General features: G+C 37.1%; 1 protein-coding gene across 1 annotated transcript in view; it reads right to left on the bottom strand.

Annotated features, from left to right (window-relative positions):
* glis3 (GLIS family zinc finger 3) overlaps nucleotides 1–15,015 on the bottom strand; it is a 193,456-nt gene that overhangs the window by 32,215 nt on the left and 146,226 nt on the right. Inside the window, exon 8 of the mRNA XM_002934174.5 lies at nucleotides 985–1,153. Within this exon, the coding sequence (XP_002934220.1) occupies nucleotides 985–1,153 (169 nt within the window). The remainder of the gene's footprint in view (nucleotides 1–984; nucleotides 1,154–15,015) is intronic.

Genomic DNA, 15,015 nt, shown 5'->3' with positions numbered 1-15,015 from the left:
GTTTACCCCAAATGGAATGCAGGCTCTATTATCCCACACTTCTGATGGGGGAAACCTTTTACTATGATAGGTGCCCTTTAAAGGAGAACTAAACCCTGAAAATGAATGTTGCTATAGATACCATATTTTACATACTAAACTTATTGCACTTATTGCACCAGTCTAACGGTTCAACATCTCTACAGTAGCAATGATAGGTCCTAGCCGCCTGAGGAGGCCAAGTTGATGCTGCCCCCTTGCTCCCCCCACCTTTAGCTTTTTTGTGTCAGAGAGGGGGGGCCACATCGCTAGTGCAGAGAGCGCTATTGAGGAGGCATGCTGCCCCTACCCATGTTTTTTGGCCTGCCCACAAATCCGGGCCTGATAAAAAGTAGCTTTTACAGTGGCCTTTTTAAAATGGATTTTCTGACATGCTGAGACCATTGTTGGTGGTTTAATAAGATTTGGGCATTGAAGTTGAACAACTCCTTTAAGTTCAACAGCCCCAACAGACTCCAAGAAAGCAGACCGATACAGAGGTTCATATGTAGGTGCAAACCCACAGTTTTGGAGTAATTGTCCCATTAAGCATAAAAAAAGTTTGTTTTTGTAAATTACAGGAAGACCATCTTCCATACATTCTATTTTAAGCAAATAATTTGAATTTTTTAACATTTCCTTTTTCTCTGTAATAATAAAACAGTTCCTTGTACTTGATCCCAACAAAGTGCCAAAATAAAATAACTTACATTGCCATCTTACATTAAAATACTTTACAGTGATCCTTTGTTCTGCAGTTTCTGGACAACCCAACATGTTGAAAACACATTATATATTGCTATAGAAAAATGTAGTATCTTTAATTAACTAAACATATTCTATTGTGTAAGTACTCATGGCATCTCAACTTTAAGTAACCTAATCACTTCTCTATTAGGCATTTATGAAAGCATAAAAGAATGCAAGGAAGACTGTCTGGTTGCACCTTGTAATTCCTACTCCTACCTATCAGATCCTGGCTCCATTGGTGTAAGAGGAGGTAGCTGAGATTGTGGATTGTGAGGACTGCCCTGGATGTTGCTCGCTGGAGATGGATGACTGGGAGGAAGTGGTGGAGGGACAGTTCCTCCTGCTGTTCCACTTCTGCTCGAGTGCGTGCTTGAAAACATTGCCCCTAAAAAATGAATAAAGGGTTTTTATAATGTCATACACTCCTGTCTTATATTTAAGATATTACATGAGGATACTGACATAAATGGCTTTGTTTTCATTACCATACAAAATTTGTTCAGTTTTTGCCAATAAGAATAAATAATAATCTACCAAACACCCAGTCACTAACTTGTTTATTTCTCCCTCTCATTTGTCATACTGGCCTCATAATACCAGGGTATTACCAGTTGCCTCTACATGATGCCTTTGGCCTACATAATAGGGGTTATTTAAAATGCCCAACGCAATGTGCAAAGTGCAAAAAAAAAAAGTCTGCAATCGGTGTTAGTGTTAGTTCTCAGACACTCAAAAAGCAGCTCAAATTATTAACATCCACAGAAAATAAATGTGTTCAACTGCTCATATGATAAATAAACAGTGGCACAGTGGCCCTCTAACTAGTTCAGGAAGGCACACCAGGGAAATTTTTTTTTTATTTAAAAAATAATATTTTACGACAAATTATTTATTTAATCTTTCTAGCACCTGTAGTTTGTGATAAAAAAAAGCCCTAACAGCATTTCTGTCCAGGGGCCCACTGCTTTGAGTATATATTGAGTGTCAATATATGCTGACTTAATTCATATTATATATATACATATTTGTTCCTACTTCAATAAACCTTAATTTCTAAAAAAAAATGAATGACACCTTGGGGCTGATTTACTAATCCACGAACGGTCCGAAGGCGTCCGAATGCGTTTTTTTCGTAATGATCGGTATATTGCGATTTTTTCAGAAATTGACGCGACTTTTTCGTAGCCATTACGAATGTTTCGCAAAATGTCGCGACTTTTTCGTAGCGCTACGACTTGCGCGAAAAGTCGCGACTTTTCCGCAGCTTTCGCGCCGAGTACGAAAGTTTCGGATTCATTCAAGCTTCAGTATGGTGACTTTTCTTGGGCCAGGTTGGAGCTGCAGGGTGCCATTGAGTCCTATGGGAGGCTTCCAAAATCAAGTCTGAAAGTTTCGCCCGCCGCTTACGAGTGCTCAATACGAAAAAGTCGCGACAAGATACGAGCAAATCATAACGGCTACGAAAAAGTCGCAACTTTTCGCTTAAGTCGTAATGGTTACGAAAAAGTCGCGACAATTTACGAAAAGTCTTAACGGCGATGAAAAAATCGCAAAAAATATGAAAAAGTCGCAAAATGTTCGTTTTCCAATCGGAATTTTTCCAATTCGGATTCGGATTCGTGGGTTAGTAAATCAGTCCCCTTGTGTATTAAAAGCTTGAACTAAATTGAAAAACTCAAATTGACTAAATGGTTAAAACCTTTGTTAGAACAGAACTAATTGACTTCTACATGCCCTTACAAAATGTTTTATATTTGCATTTTTGTAGTTTTTTCGATTAATATCAAAATTGTGTTTTTTCTGGATAATCAAATTAACAATTTTCAACATTAAAACTGGAATTGTGGAAAAATAAAATACGAATGTTGATAAATCTGGCCCTTAGTATACCCCTTCGCCTGGCCTCTGTGGGCTACTATATATTGTACTGAACAGAAGATTTATTTCATATAAGTCTGAAATCAGATAGTTATCACTATAAGCCCTACTCAATACATTTGTTTTTCATACATAACATATTCCCTCAGCCAATTTCCCCCACCAACTAACTGACCCTTCTGCTGATTTTTTTTATACCAAAGAGAATAAATGGGCTTTAGGCATACGCGATTATGTGCCTTGCCTTAAAACCACAAAAAGTCCACATGGAAGTCCACTGAGGCCACTTTATGTCACAAATCAGTTCCTTAAAGGGGATACATTTATGTAAATTGAAAATCTGCTCAGAGGACCACTCTGAGATTAAATGAATTCTTTAATTATTTAGTTCTTTTTAAGACCTTTAGTCAGCTCCTTAAGAATAAACACAATGTTGAACTTCTTTTGCATTTCTCAAACTAGTATTTTGTTAATAGGATCATAGCCTTCCATCCCATTAAGCAGATATATGCCATCCCCCACTAGAACATTCACTCTCACTGTCATTAGCAGGCATTCTTTACCAGTGTTCTGATGTGACCTTTACCAAGAATGAGGTTAAGTGTTGTACAGATTATAAATGCTAAACTCAGACCCAGTTAAGCTCCTCGAACACAGGTTAAATGATACCTCTAACTGCTTCTTTATTGTCTTTCACATTTAAACTGAGAATGTTACAAATGACTACAGGCAGATGTTTCCAATGAAAAAAACTTTCAGATACAATAGTGAGGCATTTCATTGCAGATCAAACATTTTTAAGATACTCACTTTAACTAATAACACATTGAAAAAAGCCTCAACGAGTGTCATTTTTCAATGATATAGTGACTTAGGTAAATTTCTAATCCTTCTATGTACCATAGAAGCAAATTTTATAATGCGCTCTAGGTTAATTATACACATCGCTCTAATGAGTGTTCTTTTCACTCACTTCATTCTACAAATGAGGCTGCGGAGTTACATTTCTTAAGGAAAAACATACGTTTAAAGATGCATGAATATGTCTTTGTTTAGTTTTTACGATCCTAACAAATATTTGTCTATGTTTACTAATCCCCTGTCCTTAATATGCTCCCCTTGGGCTATAAATTATTTAAATGAAAATTGTTGAAAGGAGAGAAACTCACATTAACCATTATACTGTACAAACTGTAGAATACACTGAAGCCACTTTCCTTCAAGCCTTGTTATGGTGACAGGTTCATAAGCAATGAGCTGAGGAGAAGGTAAGGGGGTAAGGGTAAGCTCCCCCAAGAGCAACACTAGGGGTTATATAGGTATATGTTAATTACCAAAATCATTACTAAAGTTGGCCATACATGGCAAGATTTGGTCAGGCAGTTTCTGTGATTTTGACCATACTCCCCAACAGTACAGGCATGTATGCCAGGTCTAGCTACAGTTGCTACAGATCCTATTGGAGCACAGATAATCGATCAAGATTGACAGATTTCATCTGCTGATGTATGAAAAGTGTTAGTGAATGTATGGTGTATTGGCTGATGAAAGCAATGAAGGGGAGCCAAACCTACAATATCAGAATAGTGGGTGGTGGCAATAAACACTTCTGAGCAACAGAATGACTGTTTGGATCCAGTGTAGGACTGGCTAGTTTATGGCCCGATTAAAATATTTAAGCAATATTCTGCTTACTTACAAGCTGTATTGGTATCAGGAGGAACCTCGGTTTATTTAGTTATGTTGGTGGTACCTTTAATGACAGAACATTTGGCTTACTAACAGTTTCATCAAATGAATGCTCTGCTGTAAATTCTCCTGCATTCTGCCTTTTTTATTTTCATTTGGAGGCACTTGGAAAGAAGCTAATCAAATATTTTCTTGCTTGTACAAGTACCATTACATTAAGGTAAGGATCTAGCAAACTCCACCTGAGGCTATAGAGTCAGATCCTACCAAAATATTAACAACCTATAGGTATTCCATCATAGATATAGGGATCAGAGTCAGTTATGCTTAAAGAACACAACACAATGGGGCACATTTACTAAAGAGCAAATTGTCTTTTTTTGGTGAAAATTCACCAATTCAAAGTGCATTTGCCAATTTACCAAAAGGCGAATAAGACATTTTGCTAACAAAAGACCTCTACACTAGAGAATTTTCGCGCCGTTTTGGCATGCGAATTTTCAATCAGGCAAAGAAGCGAAAGTTTGGTAATTTATCAAACAGCAAAATTTTCTATTCGTTACCCTTTTTGCCAAAGTCTATTTCACCAAGTTCTAGTTGTGTATTAATGAAGCTAGATCTGCAAAGTGACTGTGTCAGTGATATTAAATCCTGCAAATATGCATACATTTTTTCATATTTAAAGTAGTATTCTTTACATAGGTTCTAAATGTAAAACATATTTGACTTTGACTTTTTTTTTAACCTCCATGTGCTGACTGCCATCCTCCCCAAATTTTTTTTTTTTAAATGCTCAAATGGTTGTAAATATTATCATTAACATGTATATACTGTTTGTTCAGGTTGAAATTTCAACCTCTGTGTTGCAATTTGTTAGAAATAGCTTATTATTGTTTCAGTTCAACAACAATATTAATGTTTTTTTTCAGCGTCTAACTTTGTTCTTACTGCAGCCGACAAGAGAGTGTGTTCAATTATTATTTTTGTGCTTCAAAACATTTTTGTTTTCAAAATCTCCTCAGACTTTTGAACATTATCCAATATGTACATTATTTCTAAAATATATTTCCATTAAATATTTCATTGTAATAAAACCACCATATTTTAACAGATGTTTCATTTTGTAACATTTTTTGCAAACTTTGTTTTGAAACACATGTCCTTTATATACCCACTAATTAGTCAGTGACATTAGCGTTAATACATTAGTGAATTGTCCTGCCAACAAAGTGACGCTAGATCGTTGACAAAAGTACGCCTGCGTTCATTTACTGCAACGAAATGTGCATTTTGATGAATCAATGTAATCGTCACAGATTAATGCCTGACGTGGCATTACCCTACAACAACTTTAAAGTTTAGTTTCCAAGTTGTAATTAATTTAGTTATGTAATCAGATGGTCAAAGCTTGCTATCTCTCTGTAAGCTATAACAAGCAAATTGGTTCTTTATAATGTATATGCATGTAAGATGACTGATGTTTGCTTGCTGTGTATAACCCTACTGGGTCTCAGACTTTCATGTTCGCAAATAAACTTTCTACTTTATAATTTCTCATTACAATTACACTGTGAGGTTTGTTACCCTTGTACCACAGAGTGGTCCAGTACACCATCTACATCTGGTATCATTCTACAAGGCAGAGCAAACAGTGTTTCTTTCTATTTTTTTCCTGAAATTTATAGGACCTCATCGACCCATAGTAGCAAGAACTTTGCTCTCATTATTCCACATTCATTAGAATAATTAATGCAGTTTACTGCAAATGTGTGCCTATATGAGCAAGTAAGAACTTTTGATATTCTTGAACTTGATAATTACTTTACTGATGCCCTAGGGCTAAAGTCTCTTTAGTTTCCAAACAATGACCATCAGATAAAACCCTCAGGATCCATGCAATCAGCTAATATCTGTTTGGATTTGGTAAAGATGGTGCATATTTTCAGTTTATTAAAATGAAGGGGCATTTCTAAAAATTATTTTTGGTTTTGGTATCAGTTGTGTTTCAGCAGCATAAAGTTATACAAGTCATGGGCTGTGACACTGTTAGCTTACAGGCTGAAGAAAAGTTTTGATTCTTAAAGAAGGGAAGTGGTGCTGCAAGTGACAAATATACCAGTATCTTTCTGGCTAATGCTTCTTTCAAAAACTCTAGGAAATATATTAGTGGTAGGACTTACCCTAGATGGTAGGACTTACCTGGTACAACAATAATTGGATATCAGTTACACCAAAGTAACTCATCACCCCTTCTTTAACATGAAAGTACAGGCACAAATACTGGTAAAGGGTAGACATTGTATTTACAGTTACTACGTTACCCTCATTTAACTGAAATACATTTTCTTTCTCCACTTGGCCCCTCTGATCTTTCCAACCCTGAGCATGCTGTCCTACTTTAATCTTTTCAGAATCTTAGTAACTGCCCTCCATTAACCTAATCACTGACCCTGTTCCTCTACTTTACTCACTGGTATCTCTGTAATAAATTCAGTGGTTATACCAGCACACAGTCTTTTCAGTGCGGGGTGCATGCAACAAAATGTGTTCACTTTCACATACCTTCTAAATAAATTTAGTAAAGATTGCAGCACTCCCCGTCAGTGGCAATAAAACTGCCTTTATTTCACATACTTATTTCACAAGCGACGTTTCGGACCTTGCTGGTCCTTTCTCAAGTTATCTTATGAAAGGACCAGCAAAATCCAAAACGTCATTTGTGAAATAAGTATGTGAAATAAAGGCAGTTTTATTTACACTGAAGAGGAGTGCTGCAATCTTTACTACTTTTACCTCTGTAATAACCTATTTGCTGAGCACATACCACTAGTTTTTCACTGTTTCACTAATCTCTCTCTCCAAATCTTTTTAATAACTTTTCTCCAACAAAGTATCGACTGTCCTCTCTACAATAGGCAATTTACTAATATTGCTCCAACATGCAATTTAGCCATTACTCTGTAACCTAATATCTATATGTTATTCACTTACCTCGTTGAACCAATCTATGCACTGAATTCTTTTCTCCAACATATTCTCCAGTTCTCTCCAACACCCTATTCAGCCACTACTCTATGACTGAAATATTCATTCAAATCAAGCAAAACTGAAAATTCCAGAATAGGATCATTATTCCTTAAAAAATATTCACAAAAGATGCATTGGCTATTTCCTTCATTGCTGAAAAAGGAGTCTCACATAAACAGAACTTTATTCCTGGCTTTCCCAGGACCATCAGGAACAAACCTAAGAGAAGAGTGACTTTTTTGTTCCCCTGTTTGACAAATTCTGAAATGTGAAGAAAAAGTTTCTGAGACAAATGTTAAACAAAGAGTAAGAAAGAATAAGGCTGATGCTCTCTAAGGGTGAAGACACACCGAGCTACTAGTAGCAGCTACTAACTGTTGCTTAAGCACAAATATCAGTATCATTATGTATGCTCAGGAATACAGCACCAATGATTGGCTGAGGGGAAGTTTCTCAGCCTTGAAGCACAAAGGTATCATTATTTATCAGCCATGTAGCACAAAAGGCACAGGTTGCCTTTTCCTGCCAAAGGTTGCACAAATGTTTTCATACATAAAACATATATATCTTGATAAAGTTTCCAGGTGACGATAGAAACTTGGATTTAATAAAGGAAGAATTATTTTGGAAAATTCCCAGTTTGCCCTGGCTTTTGCTTAGTGATTACTTATATCTTGGTAGCACCTGGGTATGTGACTTTATTGGATGTCTGGGCAGCAACCTTGAATTATATATATATATATATATATATATATATGGTCACAATAAACCATTTTTTGCTTTTTTCAAAATCCTGGATCCTGGGAGCACAGTATTTTTCTTGTATTGTGTTAGCATTACTCTATCACGGCACCCAGGTAGTTGGTGAGCAGCCTTTGAACCTTGTTGCATATATATATTTGTATGTGTCATTACCAAATCAAGGGATCCAAACATTTAAAATGATTACACAATCATATTTGAAATAATTTTAATTTTGCATTTAAAAAAAAAAAAATCACAGGAATGATATTGCATGCCTTGGCCTGTATCCCTAGCATCCCTTTTCAAATGCTAAGTATGCAAGAAACAAGATGAACAAACTGCGGGTGAACAGTTCAGTGTTGGCAAGCCTGCTGTGATCTCATATATGATATGTCGCTAGGCTTGGGAAATGAAAGTACATTGTCTGGGCAGCTCTGTGTTATTAAAGGGTCAAATCTGTTTTCATGGCCCCAAGGTTACTACAAAGCTACTCCAAGGATACGACCACTGACTGACAGCTGCAGCAATTGATTAGACATGGCAAATGAACATATCGGAAACTCTTATTGCTTTCGAGACTGAAAGGTGGAGAAACTTCCACTTAGTCTGCGATCATAATAGGAAAAACCTCAGGTCAAAGCATTACATCATACTTATTGCCCTAGGGCCTATGTCAGTCTAGTCCAAAATGCATATGTTTGATGGAATCTGTTCAAGGAGAAAGTGATGGGTCAGTGTCATTAGGCAGTTGCAAGTTCTCTAACTTGAAGGCCTATTTATAAGCATACATTCTGTGGTATCACAAAGCTGAAGTCCTTATTTTTATACTGGAGTGCTGACAATGCAAATATAATATGTCTGAGGGCTGTCAGTAAGAAAAAAGGACATTTTCTTCTCTTGACTCCAGTAAAATAGCATGTAGTTAAACTAGTTTATGACTTCATAGAATGGATGAGAGATAGTAAGAGCTAGCATGGGTTCATTTAGAACTTTATGACACATAAACTGAGAAATGCAGTTCTTAAAAAAAAGCCACAGGAGTCCTTACTATGCTCTGCTGCAGCATGTTGAAATATTTATCTATTGCAAGTTTATTATGCAATATTATTCAAATGCAAATACATAAATAAAAGATGATTATATATTTCTCCCAATGTTAAGCAGTGATAGCTAACATAGAAAAATAATATTTTGTTGAAATTTGTACATTTTGTGAAGAAACAAAGGATGCATTTGTCCTTTTCAATAAAGTAATAAAAGCCTCTACATTATCAGTATGTACTTTGTATGCAAATAATCTCCTGTAAACCTTTCCATGAATACATATATATTTTGAACTCAACTATATTTGACATGGTGCAGCAACATTAGTTCCAAAACTAGGAACAGATGTAGTATCTTTCTCTTAATGGTCAGAACACTAAAAAGCTTCCATTAAGTTTCATGGTGTCACATATGCCTTAATCTCCTATAGGGATATCAACCTCATCACTCTTCAATTTAGGGTTGCCACCAGTCCGGTTTTGACCCAGTTTTTGGATGGACTGCCCAGATCAATACCGCCTGCCCAGTTTCTACAATTTGGAAAACCAGTCAGGAGTCACGTCAGATTGACGTTGCGATCAGCCAATTGCTGATCGTCATATCCCCGCCCCCCACAACATAGCCCAGCCCAAGTAATGTCACTGCCCCACCAAGTGACATCATGCACCACCCCACAGCAAAAGGTGGCAACCCTACTCTGACTCTTCATCTGTAGGTCACAGTAACTAAATAACAATGTCCAGCTTTTCAAAGGACATGTCAACCCCAAAAAATAATTATTTGCCTACTAAAAGAAAACATAATTCTACGCAACTTTGCAAAATACATTTATTACAAATCTGTAATAATTTTTAAGGAATTTGTATATATCATTGAAAAAAAATGCAGTGTCTTCCTGTCCTTTTTGATTCTCTGGCCTGGTGGCTCTGGCATTTGAAACAATGTAACAGAAGCAAGCAGACTGACAGACCTGTCTTGCTGGAGGGGACTGGCCTTTGCAACATTGTTTAAAAAGTTAAGGAAATGCTGCTTTCAACAGCCATTACATGTACAAATAACTAAAAAATTGTAACACATTCATATTGGAAAGAAAAAAAAAACAAAAGAGGCATAGTACTGCTAAATAAATAAGTAAATATATTAGGGCTTAATGGCAAAGTGTAAAATATTGGCACAGTTATAGAAATAACTCAGATTATTAGCCCACTGCCTGTCAAGGTCACCTGGGAGATGAGCCTTGTAAAGTAAGCAAAATCGGGCCCACAAAAATATAGTATGTTGCTCATGCACCTCAAACTCCCTCTGTTCCATGGCAAGCCCCAAACCATTTGTATGGGCTCCCTAATGGAACCAAGCCCTACCTATATATCTTGCATGCAAAAACTGCAGGCATGGGTTTATGTGTATAAAACAAGCGTTTATAGGGCTTGGAAGGCTAGCAAGAATGTGTTTACTGGTTTTGAGGCTAATGGTATTGAGTTTGTGTGCAGTTTTAAAATAGGTTTCTCAGATTTAGTAGCACACAATTCTCCGCATGGCCAAAGTGTGGTACTAACACCTCATTTTTTGTAAAAATTATTTTTAAAGGCAAACTAAGCACTGGCAAACTTTCTTTCTCTTTGTGTATAAGTAATGGCTTTTTATCGTTTCTAGCAGCTGGTCAACTCCAGAATGTGGGTTAGACCGAGCGCTGGCACAAGAGTATTTCTAGCAGCTGGTCAACGCTACAGCGTGGGTTAGACCAAGCGCTGGTGATTTCTTTCTGTGTTTTGAGTTCTCCACATGAACTGGTTTTAAACTGGGTAACATGTTGTTAAAGAATTTAGTTAATGCCCTTAAATATGCATATATATCAATCGCAATAGTCAATATTAAATAAAAATCAAGGAAAAATATTTTTGCCCTTTTTGTATTTGCATTTATTTAGAAGGGGGGGTATTTCACCTCTTTGTTCTTAATCTATATAATCATAGGCGGATTTTCAATAAGGCTTGGGGAGGCTAAGCCTCCCCAAACCTGATTTGGCACCTTAAAACCTGGTTCCGTTTCTGCATTGCCCTGCAAATCTTCTTGGGGTTCTGCAGAAATCAGCTGTGCAAAATCTCCCGATCCCTGTCTGCACCTGCGCCTGGATTGGTCAATTTTACTGCCTGTCAAGAAAGCTGTGCTCTGATTAGAGAATCCACAAGAAGAAAGATCCAATCAGAGCACAGCTTTCTTGACAGGCAGTAAAATTGACCAATCAAGGCACAGATGCAGACAGGGATCAGGAGATTTTGCAAACTGGAGCCAGTGCACAGCTTTGAACTTTTGCTGCAGTTTTCATCCCACAGGTACTATACACAAGTAACTATACTGTATATGTTCTAAAGACTGACCCTCTAGCTGAAATTAAATTGTTTTTTGTCACCTGACATCTATAATATCCCTATCCCCTACCCTAACAGATGGAGGGTAAGTTAACTTTCCCCCTGACAAAGCTCATTGTGCTTTTATATATTTGTTATGGTTTTTTGCACTTTCTATTTTTCTTTTACTTTTGTCATTGTTTTTTTCATTCCTAGTTAGTTACAGTGGGGCCAATGCTGTGTATCAGTGCCAGTGTTATAGTGCCAGGGCCTGAATATCTGCCCTCAGTACCCACTGCTTCTCATTATATATGTGCTGGTTTTGTATATAAAGACTGCATCTCACTGCATATAATGTGCTGGTTTTGTATATAAAGACTGCGTCTCACTGCATATAATGTGCTGGTTTCGTAGATAAAGACTGCGTCTCACTGCATATAAAGTGCATGGGATGTCAGTACCAGCTGCCTCTCTCTCTATAAAGCTAACTTAAACACATCTAAAGGGGAGGTTCACTTTTAAGTTTATTTGTAGTATGTTATAGAATGGCCTATTCCTAGCAACTTTGCAATTGGTCTTCCTAGTTAATTTTTTATAGTTTTTGAATAATTTGCCTTTCGCTTCTGCCTCTTTCCAGCTTTCAAATGAGGGTCACTGACCAAAAAGTATTGCTCTATGAAGCTACAGTTCTATTTTTCCATGCAGGCCCCTTAACTATTCATATTCCCATCTCTTGTTTAAACCACTACCTGGTAAATAAGACCCTAGCAACCAGATAGCTGCTGAAATACCAAATGGAGAGCTGCTGAACAATAAGCTAAATAACCGAAAAACTATTAAAAATAAAAGCTGACCAACTGCAAATTGTCTCAGAATATCAATGTCTAGATCATGTTAAAGTTAATTTAAAGGTGAACTACCCCTTGAAGCTAACTGATCACAAACACAAATCTATAGAGAACCCCCAACAGAAGAGCACATATGAATACTTTTACATCCTAAGCATTTTAGGGTTAAAATCCCCCCCACCCGCACTTTTGCGCAGTATCCCTGGGAGTCAGTGGGAACCGCAAGAGGTAGTTGGGAGGTTAATTTTTTACACCAGCAGCGAATCCACTAAGTCTCACATTAGCTGTAGGTCGGACTGTGTACGGCCCATATTTAGCCTCCCCAAACAAAAAAGTCACCCTCCGCCTATGTATATAATGCATGCAGTGCTCCATTTGCCAAGGCATTATAGCAGAAATTACAAAATCTTTGCCCACTAATTACAGTGCATCCCCACACGCCATTCATAGATTATCAGGTATGATATGATAACTTGGGACAGAAGCTCATACACAGCCCTGCATATTTTTAAAATACATCTTTTTTAATGTATGGCACACTCTCTAAGTGGTATTAACGTAATGTACTGTAGGAAATCTATACTTAATTTTACAGTAGAATCCAAATTTCTGCTAAAGTACAATTAGACTGCAAGCTCTACAGGGCATTGACTTCCTCTATACTGTGTCTTATATCATGTGGCACTTAATACAGTGTATTTAGCTTTATTTTACTGCAATATTTGTCTCTGTGTTTGTGCCATTTATTTATTGTGCTACCTACAAGATAGCATTATACAGATAACTTTATACATACATACAATACAGGGAGAATCATGTATTTGTGTCCTGGTGAAGACACACAGCGCTACTAGTAGCAGCTACTTTTTCATGGTTACTAAACAACAGGAAATACCCTGCCATAGACAATACTTAGAATTGCCTCTGCTAAAACACACCTTGTGACAATTATCAGTAAATGATTAGCATTGTCTATTTTGGTAGCCACAACAAGCTGCTACTAGTAGCTCCGTGTGTCTTCACCCTCAAGGAACCAAGGACCACAACAAAACACCAGTTTACCCGCAGTCTCTGAACATCAAGGAAGAAGCTGACTGGAAAACAGACAAGATAGGTGCTTGACAAACAGACACAGCAAATTAACTAACAGGCAATATGTGTTTTTTGTCACAGCTACTGCACAACTTTTTTAACACAAGTGACTTTTCAATGGGCATTTTTCTCACTCCAAATGCAGTAAAGTCAGTGAGCGTTTTTTTCTCCTACCACACAACTTTTTTTTACATACGCAAATTTTCTCACTCATTAAAATCAATGCGTGTTTTTTTTTAATTTTGCTTCAAATAAATGCCTAGCGACCAAAAGTCACTACAAGACAAGGCAGACAATGTGAACACTGTATTGCAGCACTGGCAGGGATATAAATAAAGGCAGAATGAAGGTGCAAGTGCATAAGATAACATAACAGGCAGTCATGAAAGGCACAGATCAAAGCACAGGATTACAAGAAGGAACTAAGACGTTTAAAGCATTGGCAGGGTGACTAACAGAAAGGAAACCGATTAACTGGCCAAGTCTCTTTTCTTGACAGTGGGCCTATAACATGTGCACTTGCACGCCAAGTACTGAACTGTGGCAGTCTGTGCCAGTATGCCTGTCCTCATACCTTGTTCATTAACCTATAGCAGGATATTCCCTAATTGATTGGTTAGATGATTCAGTGGAAGTGTCCGGGGTACAGACCAGTACAGATCTAGACTGATCAGTCACCATACACATGCACTAAAGTGGGTAAAGTTTTCCATTTTGCTTGATTCCAGCAGATTGATAAAGTGGGCAACATACAAACAATCCACAATATTTATGCCTGGCTTTAGAGTAGTGGATACCACCAGTTGGCAAAGGTGTTTATTCTGTTATTTCTCCCTTCTCAAATCCATAGAATGGTTCTCTTCTTGAAACATGGATATAAAATACATACTCTTCTCAAGAATTTTGCAAAATTGTGCACGCCTTATTACTGCAAAAAAAGGACTTAATTTACAGCTGGGCTGTGTAAAGAAATAAAATCCCAACCGAGACTAATACTTGGCTACTTGCTGACTAGGTACCACAGAGATTTATCGATGCAAATGCTATTTGACAGCTAGAACTACTGTAAATACTTTATTTATAAGCTGTTCTCTTTTCCGGTAATAAATCTGCTCCGTTTTATTACAACAGGCACAATTATCTGAACAAATCCCCAGGCACCAAAAAAAAATCTGTTTAAAAAATCAAAAGAATAAAGGAGCATAGTTTTTATTAATAGTGAACATCAAACTTCTATATGCAAAGACCTAATATCATAAATATAACATCTGGGATAAGAACAAATGCTCTGTTGAAGCTGTTTGCTGCAGAAATCTAAAATGAAAGCCCAATCTCTTCTTTCTTCCATTTTATCATGTGATTTGGGCAGTGCTGCTTATCTATCTTATCTTGGTACCCGCAACCCCTTTACACCTACATATGAAGCCAATGACTACACATGCTGTGTAGCACAAAATGCGTAAGGTTATTTGTAGCCGCTATGCTCTGCCAGCAAAGTTTACTTTGCTTTTATAACAAATCTGTGAGTGCCTGCTGACATTTTTGGTATCTAGTAAAAGGGCATGTCTGATTTTACA

The sequence above is a fragment of the Xenopus tropicalis genome, chromosome 1 (genome assembly GCF_000004195.4).
Source record: "Xenopus tropicalis strain Nigerian chromosome 1, UCB_Xtro_10.0, whole genome shotgun sequence".
In the NCBI taxonomy this organism is placed as follows: domain Eukaryota; kingdom Metazoa; phylum Chordata; class Amphibia; order Anura; family Pipidae; genus Xenopus; species Xenopus tropicalis.
This window is presented reverse-complemented; position numbering and strand designations above follow the sequence as displayed.